This window comes from Sapajus apella, unplaced genomic scaffold (assembly GCF_009761245.1).
Source record: "Sapajus apella isolate SASKATOON/1434 unplaced genomic scaffold, GSC_monkey_1.0 scaffold32, whole genome shotgun sequence".
NCBI lineage: Eukaryota > Metazoa > Chordata > Mammalia > Primates > Cebidae > Sapajus > Sapajus apella.
In genome coordinates, this window is record NW_022436972.1 from 24,378,281 (window position 1) to 24,396,271 (window position 17,991).

The 17,991-nt window shown below is 46.4% G+C and overlaps 1 protein-coding gene and 1 pseudogene across 2 annotated transcripts; one reads left to right on the forward strand and one right to left on the reverse strand.

The window, feature by feature from the left end:
- Positions 1–204: 204 nt before the first annotated feature.
- On the forward strand, positions 205–1,145 carry LOC116562500 (annotated as a pseudogene). Its single transcript, XR_004273979.1, has 2 exons — positions 205–272; positions 382–1,145. The product of XR_004273979.1 is annotated as a proteasome activator complex subunit 1-like (transcript).
- A 1,355-nt stretch (positions 1,146–2,500) lies between these two features.
- On the reverse strand, positions 2,501–15,350 carry RGCC (regulator of cell cycle). The gene is made up of 5 exons (XM_032294796.1): positions 15,158–15,350; positions 14,439–14,624; positions 6,125–6,232; positions 4,177–4,239; positions 2,501–2,902 (listed from the first exon to the last, which is right to left on the reverse strand). Exons 1-5 carry the CDS (start codon positions 15,204–15,206, stop codon positions 2,895–2,897), a joined length of 414 nt encoding a protein of 137 aa, XP_032150687.1. The 5' UTR covers positions 15,207–15,350; the 3' UTR covers positions 2,501–2,894.
- Positions 15,351–17,991: the final 2,641 nt, after the last annotated feature.

Sequence of the window (17,991 nt, forward strand, 5' to 3'; positions counted from 1 at the left end):
TAGAAGAAATGGACAAATTCCTAGACATGGACAACCTACCAAGATTGAACCATAAAGAAATTTAAAATATGAACAGACCAACAGCAAGTAACAAGATCAAAGCTATAAAAAAAAAAGTCTCTCAGTAAAGGAAAGCCCAGAACCCAATGGCTTTACTGCTGAACTCTACCAAACACATTTAAAGAAGAATGAAAACCGCTCCTCATACAATGCTAGGTCCCCCTGCCCTGGCCACAGCCACACTCAGGGTCCAGCCCGAGGCCCAAGCCAAGGTCTGGCCTTAGAGGAATCCAGGTCAGGCCCTACATAACCCTAAGGGAACTGCTCTCAAATGAACTGGCCTTAAAGCCAGGTTTCTGAAGGGATGCCTGTGCCCCACAGGCAGATGTGTTTCATGAAGACCTCTGTACCAAGAGAGAGAACCTGCTCAGGAGCTATTTCCCCAAGAAGATTTCTGAGCTGGATGCATTTTTAAAGGAGCCAGCTGTCAATGAAGGCAACCTGAGCAATCTGAAGGCCCCATTGGACATCCCAGTGCCTGATCCAGTCAAGAAGAAAGAGAAAGAGGAGCGGAAGAAACAACAGAAAAAGGAAGACAAGGATGACAAGAAGAAAGGAGAAGCTGAAGACAAAGGTCCTCCTTGAGGTCCAATGAACTGCAATGAAAAGATCATGGTCCTTCTGCAGTGCTTGAAGCCTGAGATCAAGAATGTCACTGAGCAGCTCAACCTGGTCACCACCTGGTTGTAACTGCAGATACCTCGGATTGAGGATGGGAACAATTTTGGAGTGGCTGTCCAGGAGAAGGTATTTGAGCTGATGACCAGCTTCCACACTCAAATCTCCGTTTCTCTGAGCGTGGCGATGCAGTAACTACAGCAGCCAAGCAGCCCCATGTGGGTGATTATTGGCATCTCGTGCATGAGCTGGATGAAGCAGAGTACCAGGACATCCAGCTGATGGTCATGGAGATCCACAGTGCTTATGCTGTGCTATATGACATCATCCTGAAAAACTTAGACAAGCTCAAGAAGCCCAGGGGAGAAACAAAGTAATGATCTATTGAGAGCCCTCTTTCCCATTCTGTGATGGGCACAGCAGAGACCTTCCTGCTTTTTTACTGGGGGCTCCAGACTTTCCCCAAATGCTTTTCCAAACAGCTTTGGAAAACAGTTTGAAAGTTTCTCAAAAAGTTCAACAGAGTTAACATATGACCCAGGAATTCCACTCCTAGTTATATACTCAAGAGAAATGAAAACATATGTCCACACAAAACCTAACACATGAATATTCATAACAATATTATTCATTAGCTAAAAAGTGGAAACAACCCAAATGTCCATCAACCAGTGAGTGGATAAACAAATTGTGGCATATCCACACAGTGGAATATAATTTGGCCGTGAAAGGAATGAAGTATTGATTGATGCTACACATAGATGAACTTTGAAAATACTAGCTAAGTGAAAGAAGCCAGACACAAAGATTACCTATTCCAGTTATATGAAAGGTCCAGAATAAACGAGTTCGTAGAGACAGGAATTAGATAAACAGTGGTGATGACTGCAGTGTCTGTGAATATGCTAAAAACTGCTGAATTGGGCACTACAGTATGGGAACTGCATCTCAATTTTTAAAAAAAGAAATAAATAAAAAGATCTGAGTTCAACCCAAAAGCTTTCCCAGAAGCTTGAGGAAAAGGAAAAAGTTTAAAAAAGTGTAATTTAGTTTCCTGATTCCCTAAAAAACAGATCAAATATAGTAATTAGCTTTTGAAGATACAAGTAAGAGTATAAGTAGTTATGTTTGGATTCGTGTCATTTAGGAATACAGGGATTCGAGCTTTAAAATAACTTTATTCTGATCATGAAAGTAATGCCCAGTTATTTTAGAGGCGGTTTTAAAGACAGAAAAGCATAGACAAGAAATTATGAGCTTTTTTATTTTTATGCCTCTCTCTCCAGTCCCCACAAAGGCAAGTGGGAGAAGGGGTCATTGGCTTCTATGTGCAAAGCCCACCTGTGAAAGGCCTTGCACCTGAGGTTGGCTGGACATTCCATCAAGACCAGCGCCAGCAATCTTCCTCCACTCACGAATCTTAGAAAAGCACCATGATGTTCAAGTCTTCCAGCGATCTCAACTTTCCCTCGTATTTAAGTCCTGGATTGTAAGAACAACTGGTATTTCCCTTAATTCAAAGAAAGAGTCCATGGTACCTTTAATGGTGCCAAAATATGAGAAGGAGGGCAGAGACAGAATAGAAACCTAACTTCCAACAAAATCACAATCCTCAAATTAAAATTTCCCAGCAGCCGTCTGCCAGCATTTCCTTCCAGAGCACTGAATGAGCTCAAAGTAACACTAAGTTTACTTGTCTTCTTTTATAGTACAATCAGACACAACTAGGGGCCTTGCTAAGGAATCAAGAGGCATGTTACTCCCAGTAGAATATTATTTGAATGGAAATATATTTTTTAACGTTAAAAAAAAGAAAAGCAAGCAGACTCCAGTTCAAATTTTATTTGTATACAAAAATATATTATAATGGGAAAGCTTACTGCTATTTCCAACTATACATAATTAATTACAAATATTTTCATAAAAGCACTTTAAATTACAGGGAAGCTATGTTTTAAAAGAAAATACAATATTAGCATGGATCGTCTGTTCTAATACACTGCAAGCAGGTAAACAAAGTCAGCTTCACTGTCTAAATTGCCCAAAGATGGGATGAAGGGCTGATTTTAAGGTGAGCCTGAGAGTGGCCTGGCGGAAGGCTGAGGGCACCTCTCTGTCCCCTCTGGCAGCAGATTCTAGTAGGTGATTTTAGCAGGTCCTGGGGGCTTTCTGAAGCTTCTCCCTTATGATGAAAGGACCCAAAACTACTTCTTATTTCACATACCTGTAAATGAGAGATAGGTAACATTATCCACGCAGAGGCTCACAATCCCTATGCTTTACCACATCACACTGTCTCAGACATGCATCAAAGCACCAAACTCAATGCCAGGCTTCCCACGTGACGAGTGTCTGTTTAACTGGAATGGCGGGGCAACCCACTGCAATTTCCATGAGGCCGACAGGCTTGTTACATGGTCTAATACAAATTATGCTTCAATTATAATCATCTCTGTCAAAACAGGCCCTGGTCTTCTGATGTAGGCTGGTGCAGTACGTAAGAAAAGAGGCAATTAAAACCTTCAAGCAAATAGAGATGATACAGGGACTTTCTATCTGATGCTTAGGTTTGTCTGCAAGAGCGTTAAGAACATAGTTATTTTTAAATAACCAGCTTTGGATTTAATTTTTTAGGGTTTACCCGGCTCTTTAGCAAAGAATAGCATAAAATGCTTGTCATAGAAAATCAACCCTTCCACTGGAAAATTAAGGGGCTGGGAGAAAATTCTCCCAGCCCATTCTGTGACTAAACAAGACCCCTCATAGTAGAGTTGCTGATCCTTCCATCCCAGAAGCTGGAGTTGGTCCTCCTGGCTCTCGCAATCTTATCTTTTGGAGATAGAGTGTGTATACAGATTATGAGGGTCCCTTCTTCTGGATCCCTCCTGCGCAGTTATAATTTGATGTCTTCAGTTCTCAACATTTTTGGTCACACAAAAAGGGTAACGATTGGTGTAATTCCCAGATAGAAGACTTGCAAGCATGCATACCTAATCCAGGTCACTCAGTCACTGGCGTGGGTCTCTGGTGAAAGGTCCCCCAAAGCCAATTCTTTCTTTTGGCACCCAACTCTTAAAGTTAGATTTCACCAAACCCTGGCTCTAACCTGGAGAAATTACTCTGGCCCATGGGATGGAGCCCTTCTGGCTTGTTGGGGTAGTGCACTTGTGGTTAAGCAGTTCATTTCTTCCCTGAAAAGCCTGACAGGCCATCATGATGGTAAGGCTCCAGTCCTGCTCTCTCTCGGTTTCTCAAACAAAAACACCATTGTTTGCTGGCGACCTGTTCTCACTGTTTGGAAATGCACATGGTCTACTTTAACACAAGCTGATCCTGGAATTTCATTCCTAGCCACTAGGGTCCTGTTTCTAAGCCCATAGAAGCCTTAGGATGAAACTTTCTGCCCCCGGGCAAGTTGGTTAACATTATAACACTTTATGAGAAGTATCTGTTAGTTTTTTTGTTTTGATTTGTTTTTAATATCAGACATGTACTTACTTGCTAATGTTCTGTCAAGATCAGCAATAAAGTCTTCTAGCTCTTTCGTGTCTCCTAATTTGGCTGTGAAACAGGAGAAAGAGTTCAGTTTCCCTAACAGAGACAGCTGATGACTCCATATTGAATTTTCCAGGATGTTGGAACTTCCAAGTTATAAAATGGATCATTTCCATTTTACATCTTACCTCCTCATCTTCTGAGACTTTACCGAAGAGTGTCCTGGGCCAAACCTAAGTGTGTGGTCCAGCGTTTAGCATTTAGATACAGTAAACTCAGAAACTGATTCTGAAGATGAGCCTCAGTGTTTTCTTTATTTTTTAGTTCATCACCACCCTCTCTCACCATCCGACCTCTCCCTTGCCTGGAAGACAAATCTTCCTTCACTGTCTTAAATGTTTGCGGAAGAGTGAGGGGCAGGAAGGGAAGATTAAAAGTTTGGTTTTTGGGAGGCCGAGGCGGGCGGATCACGAGGGCAAGAGATAGAGACCATCCTGGCCAACATGGTGAAACCCCGTCTCTACTAAAAATACAAAAAATTAGCTGGGCGTGGTGGCGCACGCCTATAGTCCCACCTACTCGGGAGGCTGAGGCAGGAGAATTGCTTGAACCTGGGAGGTGGAGGTTGCGGTGAGCCGAGGTCATGCCACTGCACTCCAGCCTGGCGCCTGGTGACAGAGTGAGACTCTGTCTCAAAAAAAAAAAAAAAAAGTTTGGTTTTGTGTTGTGTAGAATATGAGTTACTAGTCAAACACTTCAGGAAGCACAGCACCGTCGGGCACCTAGATTGCATCATTGCTGCTGCACTAGCCTGCTGATGCATTCTTGCTTGTGTTGTCTCCCTAGGGCAGCGCTGCAGCCCTCAGAGTCCCCCAGTATGAAATGAATGAAGAGTTCACTGTTTCTTATCCAAATGGTACAGGGAAGGCGCCATGAGGCTTCTGGGTTCAGGACAGCCTCATCCCACGAGGGGCTTTTTTTCCCTTTTAATTCTTACCTCTTGAGGAGGTAGGCATCAAGTAACAAATCTGAGCATGTTTTAAGCCACTTTCTAGACTGCTCTGTCTCTGAATTCAGCGGATCCATTATAGACTGAGGGCTGTATAGTGGCAGAATTCCCAGTGGGTGCTAATGTTGCTATGTTGAGAAGGGAATTTTAAAATGCTTCTTGAAAAAAGAGCGAAGTCCTGTCTTATTGCCAAAGTGAAAGGAGTGATGGAATTGTCATTTCTTTTTAACTACGTTCCATTTTTATTTCATTCTGCAACTATTTTCAGCAAGTATAACTTTTCTTAAGGAAAAAATCTCCTTTTGTTTTCAAAAGGGCACTTGTCCAATATAACAGAACATTCAGCTCTCTAGCTGGAGACATTTTACCAGTTCCAAAAAATAAGAAACTGCTCATGCATCTTTAAAGATGTTTTAGATCTATTAATACCACAGTAGAAGCAGAATGGAGCTGCTATTTTAAATCATGTTAGATCATCGCTTATCTCATAATGACAACCCCATTTAATTGCTAAATTGGTCATCTGAAAGCATTGGCTAAATAATTAATGCAATAAAAAGAATCCTGCTATCTGCAAAGGCAAACTGCTGAGTTTTACATTCTAGAACCGGCGAGTCTGGGAGGAGACTCTTAAGAAACACTGTCATTTGCACAGTCTTGATTATATCACATGAGAGAGAACAGTCTAGAGTCTCCAAGTTTTCTTTCTCCCTTGACTTCAGGTTTTCTGCCCCAAATTATCTGATTTCATGTTCACACTGATCAAAAAACTGAGAAACAAAAAATTCTACTTTATACTCTAAGTATTAAGAGTTTAAAGTATTACCTGTTTGTTTTGCACATTTGAGAAAGATTGTTTAGGGATAAAAGGGAGAGAGAAGAGATTGAGAAGGGGAGAGGAGTGAAAAAGCAAAAAACTCAAATTCCAACTAATGAGCTTACCTTTCTGAGGCGTGACAGTGGGAGTGAGAAGAGCTGGGGTAGAGTCCGTTGGAGAATTCAGTTTTTCATCACTGAAGCTGAAGCTGTTCCTATAAAGTGAATCTGCACCTTTCAGGAAGGAAAATACACTCATTAAAAATAGTACTCATGAGACTACAGACATCACTTTATAGTCTACTGATAACCAACAATTTGTCTTCAAAATAAGCCAAAGCTGCAGATCTATAGTAAAGAAAACAGCCGGGTGCAGTGGGTCACGACTGTAATCTCAGCACTTTGGGGGCCGAGGTAGGTGGATCACCAGAGGTCAGGAGTTCAAGACCAGCCTGGCCAACATGGTGAAACCCCATCTTTACTAAAAATACAAAAATTAGCCGGGTATGGTGGCATGCACCTGTAGCCCCAGCTACATGGGAGGCTGAGGAAGGAGAATTGCTTGAACCTGGGAGGAAGAGGTTGCAGGGAGCTAAGATCACACCACTGCACTCCAGCCTGGAGATAGAGCGAGACTCCATCTCAAACAAAAAGAAAAGAAAACAGGTTGATTTCCAGATTTTATGTTTATGGCCCAAAATGATTTGAGACAGGGAAGTGAGAGAGAGAGAGAGAAAGACAGAGAAAGTGTGTGTGTGTGTGTGTGTGTGTGTGTGTGTGTGTGTGTTTGTGTGTGTGTGTGTGTGTCCAATCAAGTACACCAAAGGCCCTTGCTTCCCTAAAACAGGAAGCAGGTGACAGGATCATGATGACCATCATGACCAGTGCTTGGTCGATGGCGGGGGGGAGGGGTTGACATTTTAGGCGAAAGGAATCATCACATGTGAAATACCTCCCTTCTGCCCTCTGAGCCTCCTAAAATATAAACATCAGGTATCCCATGACTTAATCTTCTTTCCCTGCTCAAGAGAGACCTTTGCTCTCTTGCTATCCTATAATTTAATAATTTTCTCTTTTACTTAAGGGAGGTTCTCCTAAGAGTCTGCACTCTTCAGATAAGCCACAAGGTCAAAGATAAAGGCATCTTCTCCTAGAAGTTCATCTACTAGGCACTTGGAGTGACTTCATGGCTCCCTCTATTCTCATACCTCCAAAGACTTGAGTGACAGCAAGATGAGGCCCCAGAAGTTCAAGGCTGACCTGGGCGTCACGGGGACCACCGAGTAAACTAATAAGTACTAGGGTGCCTTTGAATAAGACGGTCTCTCTGGGCCGAGCTTACTTATCAATAGAATGAGAAGAGGGACTAAATATCCTTAAGGGCACTTCGAGCTCTAAAATTCTGAGATTCTCTAAGTCTTGCTACGGGGAAGGAAACCAACCCACGGCTGGCCCAGCTGTGTGGCTGTGACTCAGAAAGGGGCTGCTGGTTGAGCAGCACTGACTCAAAGGGCACAAAGGCAGGGCAGGCAGCAGAAGCAGGATGTGGCCCCTGAGGTCACAGGGAACAGCCTTTCTGGTTCAAACGAAACACAAAGCCGGCCACAGTTGGAGCAGAGAAGTGGCTCTTCAGGTGTGAGAGCAGCCGAATGATAAGGTCCTGACCAAGTCCCCCGCCTCCTCGGGATTCCTCCACTTTAAGCCAATTACCTCCAGCTCAAGGGGAGGCAAAAACACCTGTCTTTGGTCCCATTAACTGAGAAGGAATTTGCCTAAGTGACAAAAGATAGGCCCAGTACTAAAAAAAGTCAGGGTTTTTGGAAGAAGAGGTTTCTGGTCCCAGGGAAACTCGACTTTATCCCTAACAGGCTGCCACAACTTCTCTGGTGCCCCACCTGGCTCCCTTTCTCCCCACACTCTCCTGCCCAGGGGCCCACCTGCCCCCTTCTCTTTTTTGCCGATACCACCATCTTGTCCACTTTTCCAAACATGCCCAGAAGACCGCTGAGAGAAACCCTCAGAATCTACTTCCTTCAGAGGTCCAGCACAGCTCACCTAAACAACCACCATCACTGGTTTTGAGGATGAACATGCACTGAGATCCAAAACCCTGGACCTGATACCTACATTTCCCCAAAAATACATTCCTCAGAGTGCTGGTCCTCTGAGGGCTGTCTGAGCAAGCACACCTGAGAAACACCAACCAACCCTTGGTGATGCCCATGGCATATGCCCACTTCCAACATCCCAAGAAGACTTGTGCTTAAACAAAACCAGTCCAGCCCCATATCCCCAGTGTACCTGACCACAGGACACTTTTTTTGTGGCACTCCTGCTACTATTTCTCAGGACCCTTGGACTCTGTGGAACCCTTCCTGGGAAGCCCTCCTGCTGGCTCCCTCCACCAAGCCCACCTCCAAAGGAGCTCTCCGGATTCCCCCAAGGGAAAGCCTTTCCCCAACCCACAGGAAGCTGGCCACACCCACTGCACACCTGCAAGGGAGCCTTACTGTTGTCCATGTGGTCACCAGGAGAATCACCACCAATACAGCCTGAGAAACTCATAGGGAGAACATGAGGCAAGATTTAGGGGCAAGAAAACCACGAAGGGTCCTGGGGTGGCAGGCCTCGTGCCTAGACTCCAAGCCAGAAAATACGAGGCCCTTGGCACATTATCTGTGCTATGAAGGATACCTGAGAGATTCAGCCCCAGCCCTGGCCCAGAGGCAGGCTGGCTGGTCCAGATCACAGGGACCACACCTCCGCTGTCTATCTCCCACAAGCAGCTGGCCTGGGAGAGCAACTTTCCAGCCACCGCTCACTCCACCCACCCGGCATGCACCACAGGCCCTTCCCTGACTTTGAACTTCAGCTCTCTTCTGCCCCAGCTCCCCAGCAAGTTTCCATCCACGTACACTCCTCCTCTGTAGGGGGAGATGCACACCACAATTTGTTCACCTCACAGGCAAGGAGGCCAAACACTACCGAATGCTGGGGAAAGGAACAATCTAGATATGGAAAGACCGTTGCAAAAGAGGATGGTAGTGGGGGAGAAAGGGAATTCGGCAAAGATTCGGGAACAACCCAGCGTAACTCATGAGGCCTGGAGAGAATCTATAGAGAACGAGTCTTAGATCTAGAATATTGCCAGCGCTGTCCTCTGATCCTTTAGGTTCACAGGCTAAATGTGAGTGTTTTTCCCAAACTGAGAAAATATACAAACTGACAGCCACTCCCACAGTAAGGGAGGGACAGGGGGAAAACTACCAGTTACGATATCTATTTATACAGAAACACATGCACACGGAGGCACGGCAGCACAGCTACGCTCACTTCCTCTGCCCGCCCCACCCCGCCCACCACACACACACACACACACACACACACACACACACACACACATTAGCTCACACCCTGGCTTGTTGCCACACCGTGACTTCACTCTCTTTCCATGAGGTGTACAATCTGGGACAGACCCAACTCCAAGTTCTTAAATGTTCAACTTTCAACCACCAGGAGGAAACAAATGCCACATCCTTGAGCCAAACCTGCTGCAGCCGAGGCGCACCCTGTGATGATATCTACACATCATCTATGGCACGATGAAAAGAGAGCCCTCAGGGCCCCAAAGCTACACCGCTGGCGAGTGGGCATCTAGTGTCTATGCCACTGTCAAGTGGGCATCTAGAGGCCACATGAAAACTGCATGACCCTGTACGAGTCTCTCTGTTTCTTCCTTGGCAGGAGAAGAACAATAACCTAGGCACTCTGTGTATAATGCCTGTGGTTTTAATGCTTTAATTCTAAAGTTCCTGGCAAGGTGAAGAAGAGTGCTCCTGAAACAGAAAAGGTAACCACAGAGAATAAACAGAATCAAGATTCTTCCTCTTCTTGAGAGAGAGCAGCAAAATTCTCAAGAGAACTTTCTCTTCAGTGGCATCCCAGAACAAATCTCCCAAGAACAACCCCTCAGCATAGAGGTACTCCAAGCACTATACCTCTCTTCACCCTTAATAATAAAATTTCTTTCCATGGAGTTTTATTAAGAACATATAAGGGACAAAATCTCACGCAAGGTGCTGAGACAGATTTCTAGGTAGGCAAGGCCTGACTTTCTGTTCTTTTCCCTCCCCTTGAACTCTATTCCTTGCAAAAATAATAGCCAGTTAGTCTGATAAAATTACGGCAATGTGTTGCTGACTGATCACATACTAATAATGTATTATTGCCCCACCTGGATATCAGGTGCTGCTATTAATAGAGACCTAGAACAGTGATGATTTGGGGAACCCTGGCAGGTAGTAGGGCTGGATATTTGAGGGCCCTACAACATAGGCCTCAATCAGCTCTAAAGCACCATCTCACGTGTATCTCAAATTCCCATTAGAAACATCCCTGGAAAGTCTACTTAGTGCACTGAAGCTACGAACCTCAAATTCTGGGACCATATTTTCTAAGGCATCATCAAAAGAAATAAAAGCATATGAAATATACAATTAACAGAGTTTGAGAAATTCTGCTGCAAAACAGAGGCTTGTTTAAAAGGTAAGTGTGTTTTTTTAGCTTGGGGAGTTGGGAGAAAGGTAATTTAGGGTTAGCCCATGTAAACGTGCAGCTCCAGAGGGAAGTAAAACCACAGACAGCAAACCTTGCCCAGAGCTCCTATAAATATAGAACGATCCCACACGTTTAAAGCAAGCGAACTATAGTCATTAACTGAGAAAAAGAAAGCTTTGGGCCTGTCTCCCTTTTGCCACAGGGAATGGTTGGGGGTGTGAGTTGAATTCTCCTCCCCGAAATCTAAATTCTGATAGCCTCGCCAAAGTGGGGCAGAATAAGAAAGAGCTTCTTTCCTCAGCTTCTCCACCATTGTCCCCGCTCCCCTTCTGGGATCACCCTGTCCTTCTACATGCCTTGCGAGGCATCACAAGATCTGTCACCCTGCAGAATTGCTAATACAGTACCAGGGAACCCTGAGAGCTCCTCACTGGCCTTATCCTCTCATGGCTTAAACAAGTTCAGGTTCTAGCCTCAGTGGCTTCTAAGCCACATAAGCCATCTGTCATGCTGGTCCCCCCAGGGCCCACAAGGTCCCCTCTCCCAGGGCCAGACCAGAATATTCTAGGCAAAGATATGCAGATGTTCTACATCTTGCTGATGCTAAGGAAGCCAGTTCTTCTTTCCCTTAGTGGTCTTACAATATCATAATAACGCCAGCACACACAGTAGAATTCAGGCCTTTTTCTTTTGAGCAGCAAAACATATCCCCCTTCAAAGGAAAAATTATGTGAAACCCCAATACGTTAAAGATATAAGTGCATACCATCTTTTAAAGTTTAAGTTAATATCACGAACTTCTTATAGCATCAAAACACTGGTTAAAACTCAAAACATAAAGAGTTAAAATTTAATTTAACTCATTTGAGAAATCATGGTGTACCTTTTACAGTTTTAAAAATACTGAAAAGAAGATATATTTCTAAAAATAAATTCAAATCAAAGGTAGTCAACTTCTAAAGCACCTCTGAGGATGAAGTTGGAGAAACACTACCCTAACTCTTAATAGCATTGCTGTTTTAGTACTGAAGCTAAAATTACTCCCACCAAAGTGCCTGATGTTTTTACATGTTGGAATCAAGTCTAAAGGAAAGGAACAACTGTATTTTGATCAACTACATTTGAATTCCACCCCACCCCCACCCCCAGGTGAAGTTATACTGCAATCGATATTTTGGTCCTCTTCACATCTTAAGAGGCCTCCCTAAAGTGGGAACAGGAAGGAGTATTTCCTTATGAAATATCCGTTCTTCTCTCCTATCTAAGTAACTTGTTTCTTTGGGTACAAGGAATGGCTATTTTTTGCCTTTAGGTGCAAGCAACCTAAATTTTTTTTTTAAATGAGAACAAGAATTATTCTCTTCAAAGAACAGCATTACTGTTTTAATCTTCCTTGTGAGGTTGGTGCACCTTCAGACAGAGCTGTAAAAGCTAGAGCAAAAGCCAAAGGTAACGTTGGTTTACAGCTTCATCCAAAATATTTTCATGCGAGACACTGGCTCCAATGTATCTATGTGGTATAGCACAGCATGTACATTTTAATGATATTTTGAAAGCATTCAATAGAGCAAATATTTTCTTCCTAATAGCACTATTAAATACATCCTTTCGATTTTACAGCTAGAGAAACTAAAACCCACTCATCACCCAAGGCCGTGACAAGGCTCAGCCTAGGACCCACTGACCCTGCCAGATGACCACCGCCTCAAAGAGACACCTTCACAAACAGCCATCATTGACAAACAGGCATGTGATCTGCAGTCTATTCGTGAAGACATGGTTCCCATTCTAGCTAATAAATCACAGCAAGGATTGGTAACAGTAAGCTGGTGTTATTGTTGTCCTGGTGTGTCTCCTTCTTGATGTAAATTTCAGTAGGATCTACCTCTCTTAAGTATTCTCTTCCACAAAAAAGCATTAAACAGACAAATGAGTGTAACAAATGTCTGTGCTCAATTCTTGGCAGCAAGTAAGATACACAGATTATGCTTCCTTTAAGAAATTACTATTTAGATACGCACAGCTTCTGCCAAGAATATTTCTAACCAGTCTTGTGGGAGAAAAACTACACATTTAAAGCAAAGACAAATGTCACCTGAGCTTTCTTTATGTTCTTCCCATCACTTCTCTAACCACCAAACAAGGATTAGTCAGTTAACAACAAAAGCAGAATACAAAATAGATGCATATAACCTAAGCAAAACTACAAACTCTTCTCTGTTATTCCAAGCAAAACTGCAAACTCCCAAATGTCTCCCCTGAAAATGTTAAGAATGTGTTTTGATGCCTTCTCTTTAAGGCATCTGAAAACAGATCCTAGAGGTGAAATCCCACCCAGTGGAAGTTGCAATCATCCATAAATGGGTGAGCTCAGACCTATTCTAGGGGAGTGAGGCTGTGGCTTAGAAAGGAGTTGTGTTTGCCACAAAGCAGCGATGACACACTGTCCCGGCTTTCTTTTCCATGGAAGAATCTGTATTTGATGAATAACTTGCTCCATGCCCAGTAGAAGGAGACATATTTCAGTTTGGCATTAGGAGTTGAGATGAATTTCAAAAATGTTAACACTTTCCTTCAAAATTGAAAACGAACCTGTTAATTAGGAAAAAAGTCCAAAAAATTCTAAGTGGAAAAGTAACAGTACTTTCTTCCATCCCCTTTCACCTCAAGAGCTGCAGCTTGATATAACCCTCTGGAGGTGCTGCCAAGGAAACTCAAGCTGGAACTCAGCTTTCTGAGTCAAACCCTGACCAGTGTGGTGAGCACATTTATCCCTTTGCAGAAGGGCAGCTCATGTTCAAGTCTAGCCCTGAATCTTAGCCCAGGAACATGGAGGAGCTCCGGGTTTCAAAACAAGAGAATCACAAGCAAAGACCATTAATTTCACCTCCCAAGTCAAGGGGAGCAAAAGGAGTGACATTCATGCTTGTAACCCATCCAGGGATTAAAGACTGAAGAATAATACAGAAGAGTTTAAAACTGACTTTGCACTTTGAAAAACAATAAGTAATTCTGGATTTGAAACCAACAATCATGTAATACTAAAAAGGCACCTAATTTGCTGTTTGATACTTAAACAGGTACCTGTTATCCTCCCAGGACATGTGAGTTCCTGGAAAAAGCTGTCTCTTTTTTGTTATTGTTTTGTTTGTTTGTTTGTTTGTTTTTGACAAGGTTGTTCAGGACAAAGAGACCCTGGGGTATTCTCCATTGTGAGAAAGGTCACCAGGAAGCACCTTCATGCCCATGTGTTCTCTGGCTCCCCCTGCAGCCTGGTGGAGGACCTGGCTGAAAAATACTTGAACTCAGCACTGCCAAAGATTTTCATAACTGTATGCAATGGTGCAACAAGTCTCAAAGCTCAGGGCCAAAGAAAAGTGCAAGAGGTTATTTCATAAATTCCAAGAACAGCAGTTTGGGTTTATGAAACCTTTCCTGGTTTCATGAATATTTCCGTTCTGCACCCTCCCATGTCCCCACTGTGCCCCCTCATCCCACTGGCACTTGTTCCACATCTTCTGCAAAATTACAGCTGAGAGGGGAGAGGCACGGAAAGAAGAGGAGGGAAAATGTGGAAAGGCCTGGTGCAGGTCCAGGGAGCCCTGTCTGGCTAAGTCGGGACAAGCTGCTTAAACCCGCCTGCCTGGTGACACACCTGCGGGCGGCAGGTGGACCAACCTGCTCTGGAGCGACCTTTCCCATGATCACCGTCAGGGGCCCCGCCAACCCTCGGCCTACTGCGTTGAGCTTCAGGACTTGGTTCTATAGGGAGGGAGGACACCATCCCTCAGTTTACGACAAGAAAACTGAGGCCGCAGCCTTCGCGGACCAGATCCTGGGAGCTGGGAGATCCCGGCGCCATCCTAGCGCGGGCCACACTTACTCTCCGAGTCGCTGAAGCCGCTGCTGTCGCTGACGCTGGCGCTGCTGCGCCGCTTCATGCGCTCCAGGTGCTCCTCGTAGTGGAAGTGGCGCTCGTGGAAGGGCGACGCGAAGTCCGCCAGCACTGCATCAAACTCGCACAGCGCGTCCGAAAGGTCCTCCGCGGCCGCCGAGTCCAAGGCCGGGGCTGCAGGCAGGGCCTGGGGCTCAGTGCACGGAAGACGGTCAGGAGGTGGGGGTGGCGGCGGGACCCCCTCCCGGGGCCAGGAGGGGCCTCCATGGTTCCCGAAGATAACTGACACGCACTGCGCCTCTGCCAACTGACAGCCACGCAGTCGCTGTTACCTTGTAATCTTCTCCACCACCCCCGAAGCGCGTTCCATTACTAAGTCCGTTTTACAGACAAGAAAACGGAGCCTCCGCCAGGCCCAGGGTCACCCAGCGATCCGGCTCGCCAGATTCCTCCCCAGGCGCTGCTGGGTACCTATCCCCACGCTTGCTCCAACCCGGGCGCTCGTGGAGCTAGTCGGCGGGAAGGTGGGACGTGGGGTCCAGCCCTGGCCGGGAGGCTGCAGCCACCCGCGCGGAGCGACCTGGGACAGGATCCCGCCGAGGTGGATGGAAAGGTCGGGGGTGTGAAGGGACGACACGGGGCCCCTACTTTCTCTCCCGCCTTCTACAGAGCCCGGACTTTAAGGGGACCCCAGACTCCGCACTCACCTGCAGCCGCGGAGGCAGCGGAGCTGCCCTGCGCCACGGGCGGCTTCATGAGGCGGCTCAGCCGGGCCTTGGGTCTTGAGAGGTGGCGGCCGGGGCTACTCCGGGGCTCGCTGTCCCGCGCACTCCCGCCCCGCCAGTCCCTTGTTGCTGCGCTCCCACTGCGCGGCTCTCTGCACGGTCGGCGCCAGTCCTCTCGCCCGCTCAAGCTCTGCGATCTTATAGCCGCAGGCGGCAGGGGCGGGGCGGGGCCGCGGAGCTGGAGCGCTGGGTCTGTCCCCGCCACCCTCCGGGGACGCCTCTGCCCTCAGGCACCGCCCTCGCCACGCGCACGCCTGGGAACCGCAGTGACTAGGAGTCGCCGGAGCCTGGGTTACACCCCCAAATATTTATCCGCTGCTCGCCGCGCGCCCTGACAACCCGGCCCACGCGGTGGTCTCGGCGTCACCAAAGCTGACTGCTGGGCGTGAGCTCCGCTGCTTCCCGCCTAGTGCCCAGCACCTCTGCGAGCCGCGGAGCGCGCAGACGTGGGCTTGCAGAACCTCCCGGGCTGGCGGCGAGGGATTAAGGAGCCCGCGGCCGTGGCCCAGCCGGATGTCGGGGACGCGGAGGTCCCCTCCGCGTTGTTCCAGGGCGACTTCCGAGATGGTGGGCGGGCGAGTGGAGGAAGTGGCGAGATGGGCAGGAGTGGAGGGAGTCTCCTGAACTGTTCCCACCGCGGAGCGCGGGGGTCTGAACTACGGCCCTGGGCGCTCCCGACAGCCCGACTTTCCCCAGAAGCGGTTTATTATGCGAAGAAACTGCTGCGTAGACCGGGCGCCTTGCAGTCCGTGGGAACGAGCCACCTTGCCCCGCGGGCTGCGGGGACGAACGCTGTGGCCTGTGCGCTCAGCGAGCACTAGCCGCTCGCCACAGACGGCTAATTAAATATAGAGCAATTCACATGCAACAGAGTGACACACTCAGCCCCTCCATGACACTAGACACGTTTCAGTCTCTCAGCAGCCATCACCGCAGAAAGTTCTGTCAAGCAACGCTGCGAGGGTTCCTGACCCACAGACTCAGAGGGAAGCAAGCATGTCACAACGCTAGTCGGGGTCCTCCGAGGCGTCGGGACTTGGTGTGCACCATTTCCAACTCCCGGCAGCAGCCCTGAGTGGTGGAATTATTGCCCCGTTTTTTGCAGGCGGGGAAACTGAGGCGCAGAGAGAGTAAGTAGCTGGCCATTTAGTGGTAGAAAGGCAGGTCTGTGGTTTGAGAACGACTTTCGGCCTCATCACCATGCCCTCCTTCCTCCACTGGGGGAAGCTTTGACTTCCTGCAGGGTGGACAGCTGGGCAGCCAGGAGGAGGAGGAAATGGAGCAGAGAACCTAGGTCCTGTAAGCAACACCACAGGGCATCTGCAGCTTTCGTTTTATCTTTTCCTTCCCCTTTTCTTTATTATCTTTTACATTCTTTTTCTCTCTCTCTGTAACCCTCCTCTTTGACCTGCCCCTGGCACCCACGGGTGATGCCCTGAGCCAGCAGATCGGCAGCCAGTCTGGGAGCTGAGGCCATGGGGCTACCTTCAAATGCAGCTCTCCCTCTGTGGCCAGAGCTGAGGTGCAGAGAAGTAGACATCCAGCCCCACTCTTGCATGATGGCTCAGGGTCCCTGTCAGGTAAATAATCAGTCGAGCTGATCTTCTAAGGAGCCTACGAAACAGCCCCATCTTTAACAGCCACTGTAATTGACAGAGGGAAAAATGTAGAAGCTCTCTACCCAGGAGACGTTGGTTGGCTGCTGCCAACTGCACCCATTGTAAGGGAACCTGCCCACATACTGGGAAGATGGCTGGGCAAGGGGCCCAGACTGAAATGGAGAGTCACCGCCTCTGAGATGAGCGTCATTTTAATTCCAGAGGACTAGTGCCGTCTCTCTTTCCTAATTATAAATATATTTTAATACATAGGAAAACGTAGAGATTGGGTACCCACCACCAAGAATTAAAATATGTTAACATTTTGTCATGCTTGCTTCCGATATTTTCGAGACATAAACATACAATAAAGTACACAAATCTTGAGTGTACAGTTCAATAAATTTTTACCTGTGTAAACACCTGTGTAATTTCCATTCAGATGAAGATGTAATATATCATCATCACCCTGGAAGGGTTCCTATGCTATTTTCTAATCAGTAGCAACCCATAAGGAACCCTTATTCTGAATCCTGACACTGGGAATTCGTTTTGCCTATTCCAGAGCTACTTAAAACAAAATTACATTGCATGTATTCATTTATGCCTGGCTTCTTCTGCTTAACATAATGTCTACGACATTCATCTATGTTATTGCAGCATTAATGCATCCTCCTGAGGGTGGATATTTGAGCTGTTATTCTGCTTTTGTTGTTGTTGCTGTTGTAAATAGTGTTACAATAAATATTCTTGCACCTGTCTTCTTGAGTGCATGATTCAGAGTCTCTAACATCTATATCTAGGAGTAGAATAACCAAATTGGTTTGATTATCTCTAGTCATTGGCTAGTGTAAACAAAGCTCCTATGAACATCCTTGTACATTTATTTTGGTGCACATATATGCTCACTTCTCTTGGGTTTCCATCTAGGGGTGGAATTTCAGAATCACAGGATAGGCATATGCCTCAGTTTCAAAGATACTGCCAAATAGTTTTCCAAAGTGCTTGAATGAATATACACTTCCACCAACGATGTCTAAGAATTCCAGCTGCTCCATATTTGTGCCAACATGTGATATGTTAGACTTATTAATATTAGCCATTGTAGTGGGTGTGTACTGGTATCTTACTAGGGTTTTTCTTCTCCTCCTCCCTCTT

Coding starts and splice junctions, on each gene's coding strand:
- RGCC (XM_032294796.1), bottom strand. CDS start 15,206: ATGAAGCCGCCCGTGGCGCAGGGCAGCTCCGCTGCCTCCGCGGCTGCA. Junction 6,233..14,438: donor CGGCTTCAGCGACTCGGAGA/GTAAGTGTGGCC, acceptor CCTTCCTGAAAG/GTGCAGATTCACTTTATAGG. Junction 4,240..6,124: donor CACTGTCACGCCTCAGAAAG/GTAAGCTCATTA, acceptor CCTGTTTCACAG/CCAAATTAGGAGACACGAAA.